This window comes from Moschus berezovskii, chromosome 23 (assembly GCF_049115385.1).
Source record: "Moschus berezovskii isolate FMDL1 chromosome 23, NW_MosBer_1.0, whole genome shotgun sequence".
NCBI lineage: Eukaryota > Metazoa > Chordata > Mammalia > Artiodactyla > Moschidae > Moschus > Moschus berezovskii.
The window spans coordinates 42136548-42162560 of NC_142482.1; the positions used below are offsets into that span (position 1 = coordinate 42136548).

The 26013-nt window shown below is 37.4% G+C and overlaps 2 protein-coding genes across 3 annotated transcripts; both read left to right on the forward strand.

Moving 5' to 3' along the window:
• Positions 1–1431: 1431 nt before the first annotated feature.
• LOC129543250 (putative olfactory receptor 2W6) lies at positions 1432–11376 on the forward strand. 2 transcript variants are annotated; one of them, XM_088831465.1, is made up of 2 exons: positions 1432–1462; positions 10466–11376. In XM_088831465.1, the coding sequence occupies exons 1-2, from the start codon at positions 1432–1434 to the stop codon at positions 11374–11376; spliced, it is 942 nt and encodes a 313-aa protein (XP_088687591.1). The 2 variants fall into 2 exon arrangements, with proteins under 2 accessions (XP_088687591.1, XP_055262280.2); XM_055406305.2 differs by lacking the exon at positions 1432–1462 and adding an exon at positions 9471–9717 and having other exon boundaries at positions 10415–11376.
• Positions 11377–22148: 10772 nt separating this feature from the next.
• Positions 22149–23149, forward strand: LOC129543386 (olfactory receptor 2B6). The gene has a single exon (XM_055406462.2). It carries the CDS (start codon positions 22208–22210, stop codon positions 23147–23149), a length of 942 nt encoding a protein of 313 aa, XP_055262437.2. The 5' UTR covers positions 22149–22207.
• The last annotated feature ends 2864 nt before the right edge of the window (positions 23150–26013 follow it).

A 26013-nucleotide genomic window follows, 5' to 3' on the forward strand; every position in this document is an offset into this window, starting at 1 on the left:
ATAGTTCTGGAAGTTTTGGCCACAGCAATCAGAGCAGAAAAAGACATAAAAGGAATACAAATTGGAAAAGAAGAAGTAAAACTTTCACTGTTCGCTGATGACATGATCCTCTACACAGAAAACCCTAGAGACTCTACCAGAAAACTACTAGAGCTAATCAATGATTACAGTAACGTTGCAGGATATAAAATCAACACACAGAAATCCCTTGCATTCCTATACACTAATAATGAGAAAATAGAAAGAGAAATGAAGGAAACTATTCCATTCACTGTTGCAACGAAAAGTATTAAATACTTAGTTATATATCTACCTAAGGAAACAAAAGACTTGTACATAGAAAACTATAAAACACTACTGAAAGCAATCAAAGAGGACACAAATAGATGGAGAAATATACCATGCTCATGGATTGGAAGAATAAATATTGTAAAAATGAGTATACTACCCAAAGTAATTTATACATTCAATGCAATCCCTATCAAGCTACCAACGATATTTTTCACAGAACTAGAACAAATAATCTCACAATTTGTATGGAAATACAAAAAACCTCGAATAGCCAAAGCAATCTTGAGGAAGAAAAATGGAACTGGGGGAATTAACCTGCCAGACTTCAGGCTCTACTACAAAGCCACAGTCATCAAGACAGTATGGTACTGGCATAAAGACAGAAATATAGATCAATGGAACAAAATAGAAATCCCAGAGATAAATCCATGCACCTATGGACACCTCATCTTTGACAAAGGAGGCAAGAATATAAAATGGAGAAAACACAGTCTCTTTAACAAGTGGTGCTGGGAAAACTAGTCAGCCACTTGTAAAAGAATGAAACTAGAACACTTCCTAACACCATACATCAAAATAAACTCAAAATGGATTAGAGAGCTAAATGTAAGACCAGAAACTATAAAAACTCCTAGAGGAGAACGTAGGCAAAACACTCTCTGACATAAATCACAGCAGGATCCTCCATGACCCACCTCCCAGAATATTGGAAATAAAAGCAAAAATAAACAAATGGGACCTAATTAAAATCAAAAGCTTCTGCACAGCAAAGGAAACTATAAGCAAGGTGAAAAGGCAATCTTCAGAATGGGAGAAAATAATAGCAAATGAAGCAACTGATAAAGGATTAATCTCCAAAATATACAAGCAGCTCCTGCAGCTCAATTCCAGAAAAATAAATGACCCAATCAAAAAATGGGCTAAAGAACTAAACAGACATTTCTCCAAAGAAGACATACAGATGGCTAACAAACACATGAAAAAATGCTCAACATCCCTCATAATCAGAGAGATGCAAATCAAAACCACAATGAGATACCATTTCACACCAGTCAGAATGGCTGCTATCCAAAAGTCTACATGCAATAAATGCTGGAGAGGATGTGGAGAGAAAGGAACCCTCTTCCACTGTTGGTGGGAATGCAAACTAGTACAGCCACTATGGAGAATAGTGTGGAGATTCCTCAAAAAACTGGAAATAGAATTGCCATATGATCCAGCAATCGCACTCCTGGGCATACACACCAAGGAAACCAGAATTGTAAGAGACACACGTACTCCAATATTCACTGCAGCACTGTTTATAATAGCCAGGACATGGAAGCAACCTAGATGTCCATCTGCAGACGAATGGATAAGAAAGCTTTGGTACATATACACAATGGAATATTATTCAGCCATTAAAAAGAATACATTTGAATCAGTTCTAATGAGGTGGATGAAACTGGAGCCTATTATACAGAGTGAAGTAAGCCAGAAAGAAAAACAACAATACAGCATACTAATGCATATATATGGAATTCAGAAAGACACAAATGATAACCCTGTATACGAGACAGCAAGAGACACAAATGTATAGATCAGTCTTTGGGACTCTGTGGGAGAGGGTGAGGGTGGGATGATTTGGGAGAATGGCATTGAAACACGTATGTTGTCATATGTGAAATGAATCACTAGTTCAGGGTCAATGCATATTATAGGATGCTTGGGGCTGGCATGCGGGGATGACCCAGAGGGAGGATAAAGGGAAGAGGGAGGGGGGAGGGGGGTTCAGAAGGGGGAACTTATGTAAACCCGGGGCGAATTCATGTCAATGTATGGCAAAACCAACCAATATAATATTGTAAAATAATTTGCCTCCAATAAAAAATTAATTAATTACAAAAAAAAAAAAAAGAATTCCAGACTCTTCTCTCCTCCTCTGGGACCTCGGACTTTTCTTATCAACCTACCTAGGAATTGACCCTCACTTCATTTGGGTTTCTGTGTATCTTGATTGTGGAGGTACGCATGGAACTACACACACACACAAATGAGTACATGTGACACCAGTGAAATCTGAAAAAAAATCTGTGAATAGTACTAATATCAATTTTCTGTTTTGACATGGTACTATATTTACATTAAATGTTCCAGTGGCCCATTTGGTACACAGGACTTCTCTGTATTATTATTGCTGCAAATTCCTGCACATATATAATTTTTTTCAAAATAAAGATAATTTAAAGTAAGATAAAGATCTGTATGAACTATTGACTGTTACAGGTTATATTGTTAAGTAAAAAAGCAAAATACAAAGACTATGTATTATATGTTACCTTTCATATAAGAAAGAAGGGGATAAGAGAGGGGTGACCCTTTTCTGAATACAGAGTTTTGTATAATTCTTAACCTTTTAACCATGATAATGTTTCACATATTCAAAATTTAAATAAATAATTAAAAGTTAATCGGAATGTGAGGCACCCAAAAGAAATATAAACAGTAATACATGAACCCACCAGTGTTATGGATGAACAACATAACTATGCTAAAGAAAGTAAAGAAGAAAAGAATTAGCCTAAATTAACTTTCTGAAAGAGCATTTGACCACCATGCCCGGTATAGATGACTCTAAGGTGGCATCTGGTCCCACCACTTCATGGGAAATAGATGGGGAACCGGTGGAAACAGTGTCAGACTTTATTTTTATGGGCTCCAAAATCACTGTGGATGCTGATTGCATCCAGGAAATTAAAAGACGCTTACTCCTTGGAAGGAAAGTTATGACCAACCTAGAGAGCATATTAAAAAGCAGAGACATTACTTTGCCAACCAAGGTCCATCTAGTCAAGGCTATGGTTTTTCCCGTGGTCATGTATGGGTGTGAGAGTTGGACTGTGAAGAAAGCTGATCGCCGAAGAATTGATGCTTTTGAACTGTGGTGCTGGAGAAGACTCTTGAGAGTCCCTTGGACTGCAAGGAGATCCAACCAGTCCATTCTAAGGGAGATCAATCCTGGGTGTTCATTGAAAGGACTGATGCTAAAGCTGAAACTGCAATACTTCGGCCACCTCATGCGTCGAGTTGACTCACTGGAAAAGAGTCTGATGCTAGGAAGAATTGGGGGTGGGAGGAGATGGGGACAACAGAGAATGAGATGGCTGGATGGCATCACCGACTCGATGGACATGAGTTTGAGTGAACTCCGGGAATTGGTGATGGACAGGGAGGCCTGGCGTGCTGTGATTCATGGGGTTGCAAAGAGTCGGACACGACTGAGAGACTAAACTGAACTGAACTGAAGGTGAAAAAAAAAAGAACTGTGCACAAGTAGTGTTCTCTAGTTAGTGAAGTTATTATTGGCAGGAGTAGGGGTTAGAACTTCTGAAATTGCTTGTATATTAGAACTGACCAAATGAGTAAATAAATTACAGATCATGAGAGCCAACAGTCAAAGAAAAAGTTACAAATAAGGAGACGGTGGAGGCTAGAACAAGCTCTGTGATATTTTCCTGGAATTGGAGGCATCAGTATGAACTTGTGGTTATATACACACACAAACATACAAACACGAACAGATATAAAGAAATAAAAATATATGTGAGTATACATAGATATTTCTAAGCTCTCTTAGCTGAGAGAGCCTAGAAGGAATAATAAAGTAGCAATGAGCATACTTAGCACCCAGATTTTGATTTCTGAATACATTCTCTAATACAGTAAAAGGAACCTGGGGTCCTTGATAAAGTGGTTGGTTTTAGAGCTTGGACTGCAAAAGCACAACATGATCTTAGAATATCTGATGATGCCACAGAACAGAGAAGTGTTCAGCAATGTTGTTGTTTAGTCCCTAAGTCGGATCCTACCCTTTGTGACCTCATGGACTGCAGCATTCCCGGCTCCTCTGTCCTCCACCATCTCCCAGAGTTTGCTCAAATTCATGTCTATTGAATCAGTAATGCTATCCAACTGTCTTATCCTCTGTTGTCCCCTTCTCCTCCTGCCTTCAATCTTTGCCAGAATCTGGGTCTTTTCCAATGAATCAGCTCTTCACATCAGGTGGCCAAATTATTGTAACTTCAGCTTCAGCACCAGTCTGTCCAATGAATACTCAGGGTTGATTTCCTTTAGGATTGTTTGGTTAGATCTTCCTGCTGTCCAAGGGACTCTCAAGAGTCTTCTCCAGCACCACAGTTCAAAAGCATCAATTCTTCAGCGCTCAGCCTTCTTTATGGTCCAACTTTTATATCGGTTCATGACTATTGGAAAAAACATTGCTTTGTCAGCAAAATGACATGTCTGCTTTTTAATATGCTGTCTAGGTTTGTCACAGCTTCCTTCCAAGGAAAAAGCATGGCCGCAGTCACTGTCTGCAGTCATTTTGGAGCCCAAGAAAATAAAATCTATCACCATTTCCACTTTTGCCCCTTCTTGTTGCCATAAGTGATGGAACAAGATGCCAGCAATGTTCAGGGCACATTAAAAGAACACGGGAATCAACCTGAAGGAGATCTGAAAGGCCAAAGTTGGGACAACTTGAGCAGCAGTATAAATAGTGATATTAATTAATTATAACAATAGGATAAAACACAGAGTAAACAGGGCATATCTTGTAGTCCCAAGGAAATGCTCGTAAAGTAACATAACATGTTGAAAGGATGAGCCACCTTGAAGCTTTAAAAGCCAAATATAAGACAATTTCCACCAAAAAGTAATGGTATAACCAATTACAATAAAATAAATATTCACAAGTTTATACTGATTAAATAATGATTTAATGAAAGATTAAACAGAAGAAGAAGTAATAGCTCTTCTTTACAATAGAATTTCAATTATTAAGTGAAGAAAGAGTGATGGAAATAGAAAATAGATGCAATAGAAATATTTTCTGCTGGGAAGAATCTCTGATGAATGCCAAGATAAATGTAAAAACATGATCAGAAATAAATGTTTGCTAATCTCAACACATTCTCCCACAAGGTAATCATTAGTTACAAAAGGAAAATGCTAACTTCACGATGGAGAAACCTGGTAGAAATTACTTTAACTAAATGATCAAAGTTAACATCATGGTCACTTTATTACTCTTCATAAGTGTCCAGGTCATGAAAGACAAAGAAAGGATAAGCAACTGCACCAAGTTAGAGGAGACTTAAGGAGATGTGACAACTAATGCAATGTGGTTTCCTGGATTGGATCCTAGAGCAATAAAAGAATATTAGTGGGGTGATTTTCAAAATTCTAATACTCTTTTATCAATGTTAATTTCCCATTTTTTGATAATTGTACCATGATTATGCAAGATTCAACATTAGGGGAAGATAGAGTCTTCCTTGTTGGTCCTGTGGTTAAGAATCTGCTTTCCAATACAGGGGAGGCAGGTTTGATCCCTGATTAGGAAGCAAAGATTCCCACATGCTGCAGGGCAACAGAGCCCATGTTCCACAACTAGAGAAGCCTGTGCACCACAAAGAAGACCCAGTGCAGGAAAAAAAAAAAAAAAAAGCATTAAGGGAAGATAGGGTGTACAGAAACCATCTGAACTATTTTTGCAACTTTGTTTTAAGTCTAAGATTATTTCAAAATAAAAAGCTAAAAAAATCAAGAACATATATTATCATTTTTTTTTAAATGCAAAGGGGGCTTTTCTGGTGGCTTGGACAGTAAAGAATCTGCCTGCAATGCAGGAAACCCAGATGTGATCCCAGGGTTAGGAAGATCCCGTGGAGGGCACAGCAACCCACTCCAGTGTTCTTGCCTAGATAATCCCACGAAGAGAGGAGCCTGGCAGGTCCCCGGTCCATGGGGTCACAAAGTGTTGGATGTGACTGAGCAACTAACACTTTAATTCACAGAAATATCTATATACATGTATATTTAATCTGTATTTCTCAAGAAAATTAAGAGTGTAAGAATTTATATTTGTTGTCGCTAAGTTGTGTCCAACTCTTTGCAACCTCATGAACTGCAACACACCAGGCTTCCCTGTCTTTCACCATCTCCCAGAGTTTGCTCAAACTCACGTCCATTGTGCCAGTGATGCCATCCAACCATATCCTTCTCTGTTGTCCCCTTCTCCTCTTGCCCTCAAACTTTCCCAGCATCAGGATCTTTTCTAATGAGTCAGCTCTTTGCATCAGATGGCCAAAGTATTGGAGCTTCAGCCTAAGCGTTGGTCCTTCCAGTGAATGTTCAGGGTTGATTTCCTTTAGGATTGACTAGTTTGATCTCCTTGCTGTCCAAGAGACTCTCAAGAGTCTTCTCCAACACCACAGTTCTAAAGCATAAATTAATTAATAATTTGGAACCAATCCGTTGTTCCATGTCCAGTTTCTAACTGTTGCTTCTTGTCCTGCATATAGGTTTCTCAGGAGGCAGGTAAGGTGGTCTGATATTCCCATCTCTTTAAGAATTTTCCAGTTTGTTGTGATCCACACAGTCAAAGGCTTTAGCATAGTCAATGAAGCAGCAATCGATGTTTTTTGGAATTCCCTTGCTTTTTCTATGAGTATTATTTTTATAGAACAAATATTCTCATCAAAGAGAATGTGATAAGAAGACATATAGTTAGAAAAAATCACAACTATTAAAGATCTCCTATATATTGTCAGGGACAATGTTCAATATTTAATATTTCTTTAACTTTCACAAACATTCTTCAAAGTAATTTTTCTCCCCAGTGATAGTAAAAGAAGCTTTCTAGTTTTTAAGTCTGCATTGTTTCTGATGTGGAGTTTGAGCCATTCTATCTCCAAAGACTATTCTCCTTCCCCTTTATTCAAAATTATTTTCCAGATATAATTCAATTTTTTATTATTTAGGGGAAATGTTGACTAGTTCAAAATATTTGGAATATAAAATAAACAGAATCCCTTTTAGAAAGAGCTGGAAATGTAAATTTGTCCAGAAGTAGCATCAATATTAAGAAATAAGTGTATATTTCTCTAGACAATGAGTCACTTCAGGACTTGAAGTACTAGCAGCACAACATTTATATTTTAGAAAGATTCCTTTTTTAGCAAAGAGAAATACAATAAATTCCCTACATACAAACAAGTTCCATTCCAAGAGCATATTCATGAGCCCACCAAAGTAATCCTAGGTACCCAGCTAACACAATCAGCTATGTAGCACTGTACTATACTGTATAAGTTTATAATACTTTTCACACAAATAATACATAAAAACAAACCAACACTAAAAATAAAGAAAACATTTTTACTCTTACAGTATAGGACCTTGAAATGTACAGTACAACAGCTGGCATACAGAGGCTGGCATCAGTGAACAAGAAGAGTTACTGACTGGAGGAAGGAGAGGAGGTGGGAGATGGTAGAGCTGAAGGATCATCAGTGATAGGAGTCAGGGGGCAAGCTGGCATTTCACTCAAGCCTGACATTGATAGCACAGGCTCTGATTCCTTGTGGTCATGTGCTTCAAAAACTAACATTGCCTCCTCAAGTAAAGAAAATCCCTTTGCCATTTCCTGCATTGTGAATCTCTTTGGTGCTTCAGTTACCAAAGAAGGTGCTTCTTCCTCATTCTCTTCATCCTTTCTGTGGGCCTCCAATTCTATCTTTTCACCCTTTTTCTCTGATAACATTCTATGATGTCATATCACAACTGGGAAATATCTCTTGTAATCACTTGTAAGGTTTGGACCGTATTCTTTTATTTCACAGAAAATAACTTTCTGTAACTATATTATTTCCATCAGTTACAAGTTTTAATGTATTTATAATGGGTTAGGTTTAGTGATGGGCCAGGTGTGACTAAAATAGATAAGAATGAGGTGGCAAAAAAATTTAAAGATTGCTTCAAAATTTTCTTCTATGGCTAACAATTCTACACCCTTCATTATGTGCTCCATGAGGATCTCATCTTCTTCATTTCTCAGAAGGACTTATTATCTTGGAAAGGAAATTCTTGAGAGCATCAAATTCTCTAGGTGTTTCTCTCTACTTTTCATGAGAAAACATTAGGTTGAGATGGTATACAAGCTAACAACTTGGTGTAAGCAAAAGAAGCAGTTCTCAGGGGAATGGGTCACCCCACAGTGCCAAGAAATTTGCTGGAATACAGAATTAACATTGATTCGTTTTGATTGCTCATCTATGTATTTCAATGTTTGCTGACAGAAAACAATCATTGCATGCCATTTGTTTATAAATTAGAGGAGATGATAATACTATCACTGTTTCTAGCTAGTATATTCCATCTCTACCAATATAACTAGTGGTATTAAGATTATACTATATGACATTAATATTTTTATGTTTAAAGCATAGTATTTGACCTGATAATGATCAAGTATGTTTCGTTTTTACTTGAGAAAAATCTGTAGAAATGGTTACTGAAGTTAGTCGGCCATAAGATACTAATAATATTGGTTAACAAAATCTAACAATATTTTCAATGTATAAAGCACATTTATACATAGGATCTCATGTGTACCAGTTGAAATCTCTGGCTGTTGAGGTTAAACATGATATTCATCTCCCTTAGAAGCCTTTGAAAGCTAAAAATATAAAAAACATTTTTGAGATGTGATAGTTTCCCTATTGTTTTCCTTATGATGTAACAGACAGTTTGTGCATTAATTTTGAATGTCAAAATTAATCTTTTTCAAGTTAAACTTTATTATTATGGACCTTAAATTTGCATAGAAAATTAATCTTCAGCAAAATTTTAAAGGGATTTGAATAGTACTTCTCCTCACTACATGCTCTAAAAATGCAATATAGATCCTTATGCATCTTTTCATTGATTCTAGGTTCTATTCTGAACTATGAGGTGACCAAGTTCCATGCCTTAATGCTTATCACGAACTACTGGTCTTGATGAAACCAGGAGGGGAAGATATGGCGCTTTCTCTCCGTCTCTCTCTAGGATGAATCTGTAATGTGTGTGTGTGTATGTGTGTATGTGTTAGTAAAAGAGATATTTCCTCTGAGACTATATACTCTCCCATTGCTTGTTAGAGATAATTAGTTCAGGGAATTTTAAAAGCAAAGTTTTACTCCATAGGGTGACGCAGAAAAGGAAGAATCAAATCTGATATCAACTCTGAAACCAATATAAATTCTTCCTTTTCAAATGTGAATCCTCCGATCTTGAAGTGTTTCCTATACAGAGCATACATCAGAGTTACCCCTGGCCTGCTCCTTCTCTGACTCCTTATCTGAGTGGGAGGGGGCATGTGGATATTTGGGGTCTTCAGGTGGTATAACTATTGTGTACTTATCAATATTCTCTCTTCATTCAGATTTGCCTCTGCTGGGTACCGTTGCCTTCTTGCTGTCTTTCCCTCTCAAAGATTTCCTAAATGTCATCTTTCTCTTCTCTTTGTTTTCACTCTGGTCATCTTACTTGGACTTCCAAGGAAAGTCCCAAGAAAGAGAAGGAACTGTGGACATGGGATTTCTGAGGTTGCAGTCAAATTTGGTAAGTTAGTGATTCTGAGTAGGAAGAAATATAACCTAGGCCTCTTTCCTATCATTTAGGGATTTTTTGTTTTGGTTTGGTTTTTATTTTGTTTGGGGGGGATTTTTTTTTTAAACTTTAGACCATAACTGTGTCATGGGCAATTGGGTTTATTATGCCAATTCTTCACAGCCTAAATGCTTATGCACTTTATTTACATATGCTTGATGAAATCCTCATTCTGTGAGGAAGCTGGAGAGAGATTTTGAACTTGTCAGTGGAGTTCTATCCATTAAACGTATAGAATGAAATTTCACCTAGTAGCAAGACTGGTTCTCTGATCCAAAGATACAAGCCACTATTCCCATCCATATGTTACATGTGACTAGAAGAATTCAATGCTTCCCTTTAAAAATTTTTTTAGAAGTAGATAAGTTTGTGTTCATTTCCTTGTAAAATAATCAGCATTTGAAAGTAACTTTTTACATCCAGAACTAAAAAGAGTAATGCAAAATATTGGTAAAACATCACAGCCCAGAGCCTGAAAATTCCCAAATAATGTTCTCAGATCCAGTAATGACTTAACTAACACCTATTGAAATTCTGGGTCAAGCATCCAGCATTTCCAAAGAAGACTCTGTTCTACCATTTTACCAGTCATTCCATTTCAAGGGAGTATATCTATGCCCTTCACAGATACTCGTCTTTCTCCTACCAGGTAACATGTGGTCACAGGTGATGGAAAATGACAACATAAGTGCTTTTGAAGGCTTCATCCTGGTGGGCTTCTCTGATCGTCCCCACCTAGAGCTGATCCTCTTTGTGGTCGTCCTCACTTTTTACCTGCTGACTCTTCTTGGCAACATGACCATCATCTTGCTTTCAGTTGTGGATTCCCGGCTACACACACCCATGTATTTCTTTTTGGCCAACCTCTCATTCCTAGACATGTGCTTCACCACAGGTTCCATCCCTCAGATGCTCTACAACCTTTGGGGTGCAGATAAGACCATCAGCTATCTGGGCTGTGCCATCCAGCTCTACTTCGTCCTGGCTCTGGGAGGGGTGGAGTGTGTCCTCCTGGCTGTCATGGCGTATGACCGCTATGCGGCGGTCTGCAGACCCCTGCACTACACTGTTATCATGCACCCGCGTCTCTGTGGGCAGCTGGCTTCAGTGGCATGGTTGAGTGGCTTTGGCAATTCTCTGATAATGGCACCGCAGACATTGATGCTACCTCGCTGTGGGCACCGGCGGGTGGACCACTTTCTCTGTGAGATGCCAGCACTAATTGGCATGGCCTGTGTAGATACCATGACCCTTGAGGCACTGGCATTTGCCTTGGCAATCTTTATCATCCTGGCACCACTCATCCTCATCCTCGTCTCTTACGGTTATATTGCACGAGCCGTGCTGAGGATCAAGTCAGCTGCCGGGCGAAAGAAGGCCTTCAACACCTGTAGCTCCCACCTCATTGTTGTGTCTCTGTTCTATGGTACGATTATATACATGTACCTCCAGCCAGCGAACACTTATTCCCAGGACCAGGGCAAGTTCCTTACTCTTTTCTACACAATAGTCACTCCCAGTGTGAACCCCCTAATCTACACACTGAGAAACAAAGATGTTAAAGAGGCCATGAAGAAGGTACTAGGGAAGGAAGAGGCAGAAATAGAGTAAAAACTCATCAAATCTGGGGACTGTCTTTTGATCCACCTTCTATATATACTGTTAAACCTAGCAAATAAAGGACTGTTCTGATATTACAGACTGAGAAGGGACTTAATGAGATGCGGGAATTCAATGCTTTAGCTAGGTTGAGAAAGTGCAAATTCCTGAGTTGACCATCACTTGTATTCCTCTCAAGTCCTTCTAAGTCAAGGATTCATCACAAGGAGGTCTCCAATATAGGATTAGACAGTGACCTATGCTTGCAAAATACTAGCCATGAATGTAGACACCGGGCATTTTTGTACCTATTCCAGCTTCCAACACAATGATTTGTACTGATTAGGTCCTCAGTATGGGATTCCCTGGCGGCTCAGATGGTAAAGAGTCTGCCTGTAATGCGGGAGACCTGAGTTGAATCTCTGGGTTGGAAAGATCCCCTGTAGAAGAAAATGGCAACCCACTCCAGTATTCTTGCCTATTCCAAGAGGAGCCTGTCAGGCTACAGTCCATAGGGTCAGAAAGAGTCAAACAAGACTGAGTGACTTTATTTTCACTTTCAGATCCTCAATATATGTGAAAAGAATGAACTTAGAATTAGTGAAGAAAAATTCCTAGAAAGTTCAAATGTGCTTTTATAGTGCCAAATGCCACAATAAGATGAACTGTGGGGAACTGTTGGGATATTTATGGTTGAGTGTTTTCTGTATGTTGAATGTTTCACAGTTACATTAATAATTGCAGTACCTTGTGAGTTGTAAGGAAAATATATTTGACCCTTAAAGGCAAGCATGTTTCTTCAGACTTGAAATGTTGTCAATCAGATAAATCCCATGTCATAACCTAGGAAAACATATATGATGTTAAAATTTCATGACAAGTGAATAGGATTCCAAAATTTGGGAGCATGGCCAGTATTATCATTAGGAACTGGATAAAGCATGGGTTTAGCAAGTTCTCATTTAAGCCTACCCCAAAATACTTAAGAAATCTTAGATGGATCTAGAGGCCCTAGAAAAAATACCAAATATCTAATAAATTTTTCTCAAAACATATCATTTTTAGACATAAAGTGAATATTTTCCTATTTTGAGCACTAACTCTTATACTTTGTCCAAATAGATTAGTTTTTATTTTAGATTAATTAGGGCTTATAGGAATGAGTTTTAGGTTTAGTTTTTATTATTCCCACAAGAAGGTAGAAAAAATAGAATATAATTGATTCTTCCTAATTTATAAACTAAGTGAAAGGTGATGTTAAGCCATGATGATGTTTACTAAGGATATCATTAATGCTGCCCATGTACTGAATATAAATATTCCTGGTTTAGCATTTCTCATTTCTTTCACTGAAAACAACTTTTAGTATGTGTCCTACTGCCATAAAAATATACTATATGTTGCACGCATGCTATGTCACTTCGGTCATGTTCAACTCTGTGCAACCCAATGAACTGTAGCTTGCCAGGCATCTCTATCCATGGGATTCTCCAGGCAAGAATACAGGACTGGGTTGCCATGCCCTTCTCCAGGAGATCTTCATGACTCAAGGATATAGAAGAAATGTCCGTTTAGAATCATTCCCTATTGAACAATGATAAAAATTAACTTTTTACATCATCTCTACACTATTTAGATATGCATTACTTCAAAGTCAATAATATCTTGAAGTGGAGGCAAGAAATCAAGACACAGAGTATAAATCTCTATGAATATATCAATTTTGGAAGCTCCCTATGGAATTCTCTCCTAATACTTTTCAAATTTTCCCTTTTTCTTCCCCCACAAGGAACAATTTTCATAGCACTTTTCTCTAGAAAATTTAGAACCACTGTTACAGATTATAAATATTGAGTGTCATATCTCAAAGGGAAAAGGTTACTGTGTCCATAATTACATTACGATGGTCCAGAATCACCTTTTACTTAATTTATAATGTAGTTTTAAAAGTTTACTTAGTTTACTTATTTACGTATGAAGTAGGAATAATCAACTGTACTCTAACTGTTCTGCCATGTCCTAGGAATAACAGAATATTCTCTGTAATAAAAAGACATGTTTCATTTTCATCCCCTACAGATTCTTCCTTTCACTAAACTGTGCTTCATCTTCATAGACTGATCTCTTACATTCAGCAAGTAGAAATGAACATCAAGATTCATTCATTTTGCACATTTGTTTATCTCTTAGCTATAGTGCTTAAACTTCCTCCAAGAGAAATAAATATTATACATATGCTTGTGTATGTGTGTATATATATGTGTATGTTTATTCTCACTGTGATTTTAAATTAAAAGCTATGAGAAGACAGCTCAATAAATGCTTATTAATCAGATTATCAGACCAGTTTTCATCTTGCTATTTTTGTATGCCCTGGGATTTTGTGGTTATTTCTTACACAGTTATTCTGAAAATAGATAACTGATACAATTTTATGATTCATTTTATAAGATCACCAAAATTTGGATAGCAATGTCTGTGACAAGGGCATTTTAAGAAAGGAAAATTACAGATAGATAGCTCATGAAAATACATACAAAAATCCTAAACAGTTATTAACATATTTAATCTAGTGTTACATAGAAAGTAAAACGTATTGTCAACATTTGGGGTTTATCACAGGAATAGAGTGGTATAACATTTGAAAAGCAGTGCTGTATGTCAATTTTTTTTTTAATTGGAAAGAAACCTATACATTCAGTCAAAGCATTTGATAAAATTCAATACCCACTTCATAGTATATCTCCAGTTTTCTAAAATATTCTGTGAATTTTAAAAAGTTTAACTTCTCTATGTTTTGGTTTCCATATCAACAAAAAGAAGATAAAAGTGTTGCTATTTTCTAGGGTGTTGTTGAGGTTAGTGAGTACCAGTGAGACATTATTGCTATTATTATTAAACTCTGCAGATTCTTTCCTATTTCCAGGTCCTTGTTAACTGGGCATTATTTTTAATTTTTTACTTTAAGACTACTGAAATTTTGGGGGTTATTTATCTTCGCCTATTCAGCAAACTAAAGACTTGTCTATATTCATATTTTCTAATTTGTTTGGTCTTCTATTTTCTTTTTAAGCTACTATTTCCTTTAAATTACTCATTATAAGAACTTGTGAAAAGAAAAAAGGAATTTCCACATTAAAAGGAGTATTTTTTCCCTGACTAATCACACCCTCATGCCCACTCAGAGGTGAGCTCTGTTACTGGTTTGTGAAGTCCTGAGTTATTATTCATTATTTTTTGTGGATTAAATATTAATTTTTTTCCTTGTTTTACTTGATGAGCTTTCCTTCTTCCACAGATATCGGCTTCTATTCCCTATGGATTGTCCATGTTAAGCATCTAAGTGTCCTTCCTTAGTTTTTTCATTCTCATATAACCCTATATAGGCATATAATACCTAAAATCATATTTAGAGCATTTCAGTCATTTTTTATACACTTAAGATTATGCTGAGGACTTCCCTGGAGGCTCAGTGATAAAGAAATCCCCTGCCAATGCAGGAGACATGGGTTGGATCGCTGATCTGGGAGGATCCCACATTCTGCAGAGCCACTAAGCCCATGTGCCACAACTATTGGGCCTCTACTCTAGAGCCCCGGAGCCGCAACTCCTGAGTCCGCCCTACCACAACTAGTGAAGTCTGTGCTCTAGAACCTGTGCTCTACAACAAGAGAAGTCACCGTAGTGAGAAGCCTGCGCACCCCAAAAAAGAGTAGCCCCTGTTCTCCCCAACTAGAGAAAAGCTTGCAGCAGCAACAGACAGGCATGCATCAGAAGTCACAGAGGCAAAGAATTTGTAGTTGCAATGACATTCCAGCGTTCTGCCTACATAAATAAAATTGTTTACTTCTTTGCATACACACAAAAAATTTATTTTTTAAAGATTATGTCATCCAATCTTTCTTGCATCTTTATTTTCTCACTCAGGAATATTGCTGGCAAATCACTGGTGTAGATTATTATTCAGTCAATTCTTCGAGGGAGTAAGTTTTTCTCCATCTTTGGCTGTTTCAAACATTGCTACAATAAAACTCCTTGTTCCTGTGTCTTTATATGCTGATAATTTAATCCATAGGATCAATTTCCATGAATGATATTTCTGGGCTGATGGATATTAACTGTCCTATTTATTTCTAAAACTCTAGTGACACTTTGAATTTCTACCCAGAATTTCTGAGAGTAGACGTTTTCCTTCAGCAAAATTAGGATTGGGATTTACTGCTTGTTACATTTTTTATTTTCAATTTAGTAAGTGATTATCATAATATATTGCTCTGATTATTTGGAAATATAAAATCTCTTACAGATTTGCTATTCTGAGTTCATATTATTTGACATTTTTCTACTGTGTTATTTGTATTTTTTCTTAGACTTTGTAAAACCTTTTTATTTTGTAGATACTAGCTTTTTCTCAATTGTAGATGTTTTTCCTGTGTCTACTCATATGAAAATTTGTTTTGGAACCATAAATCCTGGATAGAAGAGACTTTAGAAAAATATGAATCATTTTAAAAATCTTGCCCCAACCCCAAATAGGAAACTAGATTAAACCAAAGGAGAGCTTCTTAACTAAGCCTAGAAATGTTAAACAATAAGCAAGAATCTATGAAAAAAATGATAGAAATATATTTGAATATAATAAATAAAACTGCTTTATGTAAATCAAGGTAATAAAAATATTTCTATGGTAAATTAAACAGAAGTCTATTTTACTATATAGAAACTGACCTCAGATAGAATTTCAGTTTTCTTTTCTATGTGGCTTCACTAACTTAGCTTACAAAAAAACCCATAACTTCCAGTATGATATAGCTCAAAATCCAAACATTATTTGATAAAGTATTTTAATCTCTATCTTCATTCTTTTTCGTCTTGGAAAAAATTGAGACAGTCTCCAGAGAAAGGGTATTGTGGAGTAAATCTAAGCTAAAAAGCGAAATACCACTTCATGGAGAGCTAGCTCCTCCCTGTCTCTTCCCATTGGATATCATGGTCAATTACCATTAAACACTGGAGAATTGCTGCTTTCCCTTAAGCCAGAGCACACACCAACTTTAACAGAGCAAGTTTCCTGTCCTCATTTATTTTGCAAATCTGGTGAGGAAAATTCTGAAAATAGCAGTTACTACCATAAGACTTTGCAATGCCATGCTAGAAAAATCTATTCTGATTGTCTGCAATATTTTACTCCTATTCTTCTATTTTCTGAGTTAATCCAGAATGGAGAGCTCATAATTTGCCACTTAAAGACTGGATCAAAGGATTGAACAAGCTTAATCATATCCATTTTATTACTAAATAGCTTATGAGGAAGAGGCTGTTAATTCCACATGCTTCTAATTAGTACTATTAGAATTCAAATGTTCTTGGACACATACAGACACACAAATCATCCTATTACCAGTGCTTAAAATGAAGGTATGTAGAACACTTTTCTAAAAATGATTCTGTAAAACATATTGAAATTTGGGTATTCTGAGCACTCAGCTTATGGACTGTTTTAGCATTCAGTTCAGTTCAGTTCAGTCGCTCAGTCGTGTCCAACTCTTTGTGACCCCATGAATCACAGTACGCCAGGCCTCCCTGTCCATCACCAACTCCCGGAGTTCACTCAAGCTCATGTCCATCGAGACGGTGATGCCATCCAGCCATCTCATTCTCTGTCGTCCCCTTCTCCTCCTGGCCCCAAACCCTCCCAGCATCAGAGTCTTTTCCAGTGAGTCAACTCGTCACATGAGGTGGCCAAAGTATTGGAGCTTCAGCTTTAGCATCAGTCCTTCCAATGAACACCCAGGACTGATCTCCTTTAGAATGGACTGGTTGGATCTCCTTGCAGTAACAAGGGACTCTCAAGAGTCTTCTCCAACACCACAGTTCAAAAGCATCAATTCTGTGGCAATCAGCTTTCTTCACAGTCCAACTCTCACATCCATACACAACCCCTGGAAAAACCATAGCCTTGACTAGATGGACCTTTGTTGGCAAAGTAATGTCTCTGCTTTTTAATATGCTATGTAGGATGGTCATAACATTCCTTCCAAGGAGTAAGCGTCTTTTTAATTTCATGGCTTCAGTCAGCATCTGCATTTGGAGCCCAAAAGAATGAAGTCTGACACTGTTTCCACTGTTTCCCCATCTATTTCTCATGAAGTGATGGGACCAGATGCCATGATCTTCGTTTTCTGAATGTTGAGCTTCAAGCCAATTTTTTCACTCTCCTCTTTTAGCATTATATTTTAGAAAAATTTGACTCAGCCTGTTAATTTCAAATACTACTTTGCATATATTTGTTATCTCTACTGAAAGTTAAAATTTTAGAGTAGAACAGTCTTGCATTCTAACCTTCAGTCTGCTATGAATGCACTAACTTGGGAAAATGAACTCTTTGAGCTTCCTAATTCAAATTTCTGCCCAAATTAATTTCTTGCAAAATGCAAACAAAACTTCCCTCTCTGTTCTAAGCTAACTTACAATGTTGTGTGAAAAAAATTACTATTATTTATTCTTATGCTCCAGCAAGAAGTATTTAGAACTTTATACATTCACAGAGGCATGGTAATTTCTTGAGAAAACATAAATATAAATGAAAAACAGAAAATTCCAGTGTTTCAGAAGATTAAATTGCTTTCCAAAGCTGTTATCTTGCCCAGTTGTGGCTTAGTGGCAAGATGGGAACTACAACTTTTGTCTTTCTTTCTTATCTGGAAACTCTTTCCATAGCAGAAGCTTTAAAAAAGTTTTTAAGACTTTGTTTGACCTGCTCATTATGAATTATTGAATCTCCGTCGTGAAGTAGTTGCAATGTCACTGATGGACGGAAAGCAGGTGATATATTTAGCTAGGTGATATAAACTGAAATATCCTTAGGTACACATTTGTCCTACTTTTCAAATTCTTATAATCAGTGGCAACTTTTTTTTTCTTTGCCAACAGGTCCCCAATGCTCCCATACTCCAGCCTTTAGAAAATCTCCGTGTAGAGCCGTAATTCAGATCTTTAATCAAGGATCTACTAAGAGATACAGACTATATTTATATCAGATTTGTTTTCTTATGATATTAAAGTCTAAAGCAATACTGATCCTTATAGTAAAATGCAAAGTACAAGTAAGACATTTAAAGTTACTATATAATACCTAATAATTTTTCTTAAGATAGCTATTATAATACTTGTTTATTAAAAGTAGAATGAGCAGGAGTAAAGTCAAATACTAAAGTCTGATTTACACTCTCCCCTTTGCTACTCTGCAGAGTTACAACTTTAATGCCTCTGTATACTTCTAGGTAACTTTTGTACATGTGAATACTGACAATGTACTATTATATTGGAAGCATGCTAAATAGATGTTAAGAAACTTGTCTTTTCTCTTGAAGATTTGAGCATTTTTTTCACATTGATATTTATATCTATATGTCAGACCTCATTTTATCAACAGCTGTAAAGCAACAGGCATATCAAAAGCTTTCATTAATACTATACTGAAAGCTGTAGAATAAGTGAGCTAAGTTAAAATCATATTGAACTGGACATGGAACCACAGACTGGTTCCAAATAGGAAAAGGATTGCATCAAGGCTGTATAGTGTCACCCTGCCTATTTAACTTATATGCAGAGTACATCATGAGAAATGCTGGACTGGAAGAAGCAAAAGCTGGAATCATGATTGCCAGGAGAAATATAAATAACCTCAGATATGCAGATGACACCACCCTTATGGCAGAAAGTGAAGAAGAACTAAAGAGCTTCTTGATGAAAGTGAAAGAAGAGAGTGAAAAATTTGGCTTAAAGCTCAACATTTAGAAAACTAACATCAGGCATCTGGTCCCATCATTTCATGGCAAATAGATGGGGAAACAGTGGCTGACTTTATTTTTTGGGACTCCAAAATCACTGCAGATGGTGGTTGCAGCCATGAAGTTAAAAGACGCTTACTCCTTGGAATGAAAGTTATGACAAACCTAGACAGAATATTAAAAAGCAGAGACATTACTTTGTCAACAAAGGTCCATCTAGTCAAGGCTATGGTTTTTCCAGTGGTCCTGTATGGATGTGAGAGTCAGACTATAAAGAAAGCTGAGCGCCGAAGAATTGGTGCTTTTGAATTGTGATGGAGAAGACTCTTGAGAGTCCCTTGGACTGGAAGGAGATCCAACCAGTCCATCCTAAAGGAGATCAGTCCTGGGTGTTCATTGGAAGGACTGATGTTGAAGCTGAAACTCCAATACTTTGGCCATCTGATGCTAAGAACTGACTCATTTGAAAAGAGCCTGATGCTGGGAAAGATTGAGGGCAGGAAGAGAAGGGGATGACAGAGGATGAGATGGTTGGATGGCATCACCGACTCAATGGACATGAGTTTGGGTAGACTCTGTAAGTTGGTGATGGACAGGGAGGCCTGTCCTTCTGTAGTTCATGGGGTTGCAAAGAGTTGGATACGACTGAGCGACTGAATTGAGTTGAACTGACTAAATGAACCTTTGTCATCAAAGTAATGTCTGTGCTTTTAATGTGCTGTCTAGGTTGGTCATTGTTTTTCTTCCAAAGAGCAAGCATCTTTTAATTTTATGGCTGCAGTCACCATCTGCAGTGATTTTGGAGCCCTAGAAAATAAAGTCTCACTGTTTCCATTGTTTCCCCATCTATTTGCCATTAAGTGATAGGACCAATGCCATGATCTTAGTTTTCTGAATTTTGAGTTTTAAGTCAGCTTTTTCACTCTCCTCTTTCACTTTCATCAAGAGGCTCTTTAGTTCTTCTTCACTTTCTGTCATAGGGTGGTGTCATCTGCATATCTGAGGTTATTGATATTTCTCCCAGCAATCTTAATTCTCGCTTGTGCTCATCCAGCCCAGCATTTTGCGTGATGTACTCTGCATATAAGTTAAATAAGCAGGGTGACAACATACAGCCTTGAGGTACTCCTTTCCCAATTTGGAACCAGTCTGTTGTTCTGTATTCGGTTCTAACTGTTGCTTCTTTACCTGCATACAAATTTCTCAGGAGGCAGGAAGGGTGGTCTGGTATTCCCATCTCTTGAAGAATTTTCCACAGTTGGTTGTGATCTATACAGTCAAAGGCTTTGGTATAAGCGATAAAGCAGAAGTAGATGTTTTTTTGGAATTCTCTTGCTTTTTCTATGATCCAACAGATGCTGGCAATTTGATCTCTGGTTCTTCTACCTTTTCTAAATCCAGCTTGAACATCGGGAGGCTCATGGTTCACGTACTTTAGTAGCCTGGTTTGGGGAACTTTGAGCATTACTTTCTTAGTGTGTGAGATGAGTGCAATTGTGAGGTAGTCTGAACATTGTTTGGCACGCACTTCTTTGAGATTGGAATGAAAATTGACCTTTTCCAGTCTGGTGGCCACTGCTGAGTTTTCCAAATTTGCTGGCATATTGAGTGTAGCACTTTAACAGCATCATCTCTGAACAGCCTCTGTGCTAAAGAGCCCAGAGTTCCTGCATCACTATGATACTTCAATTCACATTGCTGTGTGGCACTATGCCAGGCAATTTACACTAAAGATCAGATTTTAAATTTACATCAGATAATCACTATTACCTCTATTGTTGAGCTTGATGGTTTGGGAGCTATGGAGGGATTGAGAACGCAACTTTTTAATTCAAAGAGTTAGTTTCCATTGGTAACCCTAAGACACTTAAGAGAAAGAAAAACACCAATACAATATATTAATGCATATAAATGGAATTTAGAAAGATGGTAACGATGACCCTATATGCAAGACAGCAAAAGAGACACAGATGTAAAAAACAGAATTTTGAACTTCGTGGGAGAAGGCGAGGGTGGGATGATTTGTGAGAATAGCATTGAAACATGTATATTATCATATGTGAAACAGATCACCAGTCCAGGTTCGATGCATGAGACAGGGTGCTCAGGGCTGGTGCACTGGGATGAGGGATGGGATGGGGAGGAAGGTGGGAGGGAAGGTCAGGATGGGGAACACATGTACACCCATGGCTGATTCATGTCAATGTATGGCAAAAACCACCACAATATTGTAAAGTAATTAGCCTCCAATTAAAATAAATAAAAGAAAAAAAAGAGTTCTAAAACTAATAAGCAGTTTTCCTCTCAGAACATTTCAGAGGTCTTGGATCACTATCGTTTCTTTCTCTCAGGTTACCACCACCATACCAGAAAGCTATTGCTAGATTCGTTTTGTTGATGGGGAAACTGAAGTTCAGAGAACATAAGAAATATTGCCTGGATGATGTAATTCATGACTTAACACAGAAGAGCCCTGAATCCAGGCTTGTCTGGCTCCAAATTCTGTGTCATTTTATTTTGATTCTATGATGTCCTAGGAGGCAAAAAGCATGCTCCTTCGAAATGTATCTGATAGCTTGCTAGAATCTATCTACAACATAGTTTTGGGGGTGGTCTAAATAATTTTGTTTCAGATGATAGAGTAATCTCTTTGGCACTGAGGAGAAATTAAAAGGAAAAAGTAATATAGCAGGAATTGTAACTGAAACTTCCAAATTGCTATCTAGGTGGCAAGTATTACAAACAAAAATTAACCAAATGACAGGAAAAAAAAAATCAAAGAACAAATTTCATTGGAATTGTTTAAAACAGGTATTTTCTTTTAAAATTTTGGCTTTTCTTTTTGAAGTGCTGATATAGAGATAGAAAGACAGAATTTTAGAAATATTTAGATAATTAAGTATTTTTCATGTTGCAAGCAATATCAGTTCTCTAAATGTCTTCAAACAAGTATGAACGTGATTGTAAATAATTGAAATAGTTGATAAATACATGTTCGTTGACCTCCTGAATTTTTATGTTTCAGGAAACCAAGAATTGAAACACTGATCATGACTCCAGTAAATGAGAGCATCCCCCTGGAGTTCATCCTCTTAGGCTTCTCAGATCGACCACAGCTGGAGTTTCCACTCTTTGTGGTCTTCTTTATTTCTTACATGGTGACTCTCTTTGGCAATCTGACCGTTATTCTAGTGTCACGCCTGGACTCCAGACTCCAGACTCCCATGTATTTCTTTCTTACCAATCTGTCACTCCTAGATCTTTGCTATACCACAAGTACGGTTCCACAATTACTAGTAAATTTGCATAGCACCAGGAAGGTCATTAGTTATGGTGGCTGTGTGGCCCAACTGTTCATGTTTCTGGCTTTGGGGGCCACCGAATGTGTTCTGCTGGCTGTCATGTCCTTTGATCGGTTTGTAGCTATTTGTCGGCCTCTCCGTTACTCAGTCATCATGCACCACAGGCTCTGCCTCCAGTTGGCAGCTGCATCCTGGATTACTGGTTTCAGCAACTCAGTATGGTTGTCTACCCTGACTCTCCAACTGCCACTCTGTGGCCCCTTTGTACTAGATCACTTTCTCTGTGAAGTCCCTGTTCTGCTCAAATTGTCATGTGTTGACACCACAGCAAATGAGGCTGAACTCTTCTTTGTAAGTGTGCTATTCCATCTAGTACCCTTGACACTTATTGTTATATCATATGCTTCTATTGCCCGAGCAGTGTTGAGGATCCAATCTGCCGAAGGCAGACAAAAAGCATTTGGAACTTGTGGCTCCCATCTAATTGTGGTGTCACTTTTTTATGGTACAGCCATCTCCATGTACCTGCAACCACCTTCACCCAGTTCCAAGGACCGGGGAAAGATGGTTTCCCTCTTTTATGGAATTGTTGCACCCATGCTGAACCCTCTGATATATACACTTAGAAACAAAGAGGTAAAGGAAGCCTTTAAAAGGTTAGTGGCGAGAGTCGTCTCAATCAGGGAATAAATATTAAAAAGAAAAAAATAGGCCCAAAATGGAGTCAGTTATACTAAGTCCATGTAACTGTACAGAGACTTGAATACCTAACATAACTGCCATCCCAATCCACCAAGAATGTAACTTACTCAGACAACCTGGAATTATCTGGTTAGTACTAAGGGCAACCTTGCCCGAAACAATGCATTTTTGGCTAATAATTCCCTTTGGGTTTTGGGTGTTTCTTGTTGTCGTTTTGACCCTTTTATGCCTTTAAATTTTTTTCCTTTCTACAGCTAGGCAGAGGTATTTTTTATTTGTTCAGTGGGATGCTACCTGATTCATGAATCATTCAGTAAAGCTAACTAGATCTTTAGAATTCATTTGATTGAATTTTGTTATTTAACATGAGGAATATGCTGATAAGCTTTGTAAATGTTTAGTGTTTATGCAGCTAACTAACTTCTCTTCAACTTGTCCTGTTTTCATCATTCCTCAGAGAACTATTTTGATTGTGAAGTGAAAGTCTGTCAGTCATGTCCAACTCTTTGCAACCCCATACACTACAGAGTCCATGGAGTTCTCTAGGCCAGAATACTGGAGTGGGTAGCCTTTCCCTTCTCCAGGGGAATCTTCCCAACCCAGGGATCGAACCCAGGTCTCTTGCATTCCAGGCGGATTCTTTACCAGCTGAGCCACAATTATTTTGATTACCTCCCACAAATAAAAGTTTTTTGATGGGAAGTTGCATTAGTCTTTTGTTGCCTAAACCTATTTATTGAACAAGAATCCAGAATTAGTCTTCCAGTTCACCAGAAACTGTATAACCTCAATATTTTCAACTTTATTTTTATGTTTGTATAAGTTGGTGTAACTTAGACCTTTCTAAGAATATGACAAAAGCCAGCAATCATTTCTCTGGTAATATCATATGCACACACACACTTTTCTTTTTTATACAGTTAGAGGAAATTTACCAAAACCCTGAAATATAACAACTTTAAATTTGGATATGAAGTTCATAACCCTAGTTTAAAATTTTCAGTACCACACTCATATCAACATAATATTAAAAACCACAATGATTTTTATTATAGAATCAAACTCAGATTTTCCTTTCTCTGTGCTTAGTCACCCAGTCATGTCTGACTCTTTGCGACCCATGGACTGCAGTCTGCCAGGCTCCTCTGCCCATGCGGATTCTCCAAGAAAGAATACTGGAGTGGGTTGCCATGCCCTCCTGCAGGGGATCCCTTCCCAACCCAGGGATCGAACCCAGGGATCAAACCCATGTCTCCCACATTGCAGGCAGATTCTTTACTACCTGAGCCACCAGGGAAGTCCTTCCATTCTCTACCCTTATGTTTTCCTCCTTGTTAGAAACATTCTTTTTTATTTCCTTCATAGATCAAATCCTAGGCATTCATTAATTTTCACTTGCTTGAAATATTTTTCATATTCTCCCCATTTATTAATATTTTCAGTATTCTCATAAACTCAAAAACACAGCCTAGAGTTTAAACTAGCACATCTTTAATGATTTCCAATGATTTTTTGTTTCATACACATGTTTCTTGCACAATAGCTTCATTGAATTTAGTCTTCTTGAGAGAACATAGTCTATACCATAAGTATTGGATTACCACACTGTGTATCTTACCATATCACCTTTAGGAGTCATCAAGTGTTGAGGGTTACATCTGCTTACATATCTTTCGATTATTGAGTGATTTGTTCACATTGTAGATATTTAAGTGTGCTTCTATCCCCTTTTCTCCTTTGTTTTATTCTATAATGCATTACACATTTAGAAAATACAATAATTGAAATGTACATTTATTACATTTCTCCTTAAAACATTGCAGTAATATCATGTACTTTTGCCACAGAATAATGCTGATATGAGAAATAAATCGGGTATGTCACGTTCTAATTTCCATTCTCTTTCTTATGAGAAATAAGTATCACTAAATGAGTAAATGGAAGCAAAATGCTAATAGATTGTATTGTAAACATAAGATAGTACTTTGCTCATTGAAGATAAATTCACTGCTAATGGTCCAAATAAATAATCTATCAAGTATCTAGAAGCAAATGTGCATTTCAGCACCAAAGTCGGTGAAATTTGATGAGTTCTGAGAATATAGAAGAAAAATAAAATTGAAATAGCTTTTAATTTTTCTTAATGAAGGATTAATTGATTCAGCAATTTCATATGTTAGGTTTGATTTTATACTGGTAGAAAATGATTTACAGGCAAATTCAATAACTAAGTTATTTTCAGTTACTTTGTGATTATTAAAAATATAACTCAAACTCATGTCCATCGAGTCGGTGATGCCATCCAGCCATCTCATTCTCTGTCATCCCCTTCTCCTCCTGCCCCCAAACCCTCCCAGCATCAGAGTCTTTTCCAGTGAGTCAATTCTTCACATGAGGTGGCCAAAGTATTGCAGTTTCAGCTTTAGCATCAGTCCTTCCAATGAACACCCAGGACTGATCTCCTTTAGAATGGACTGGTTGGATATCCTTGCAGTCCAAGGGACTCTCAAGAGTCTTCTCCAGCACCACAGTTCAAAAGCATCAATTCTTCGGCGATCAGCTTTCTTCACAGTCCAACTCTCACATCTATACATGACCACTGGAAAAACCATAGCCTTGACTAGACAGACCTTGGTTGGCAAAGTAATGTCTCTGCTTTTTAATATGCTATCTAGGTTGGTCATAACAGGGAGGCCTGGCGTGCTGTGATTCATGGGGTCGCAAAGAGTCGGACACAACTAAGCGACTTAACTGTACTGAACTGAACAAATATATTCATTTAGAATAATGTCTAATTTTACTAATTGTAAATGTAAGCTAATTTTGTTTATTTATTTGTAATTCTGAGAACT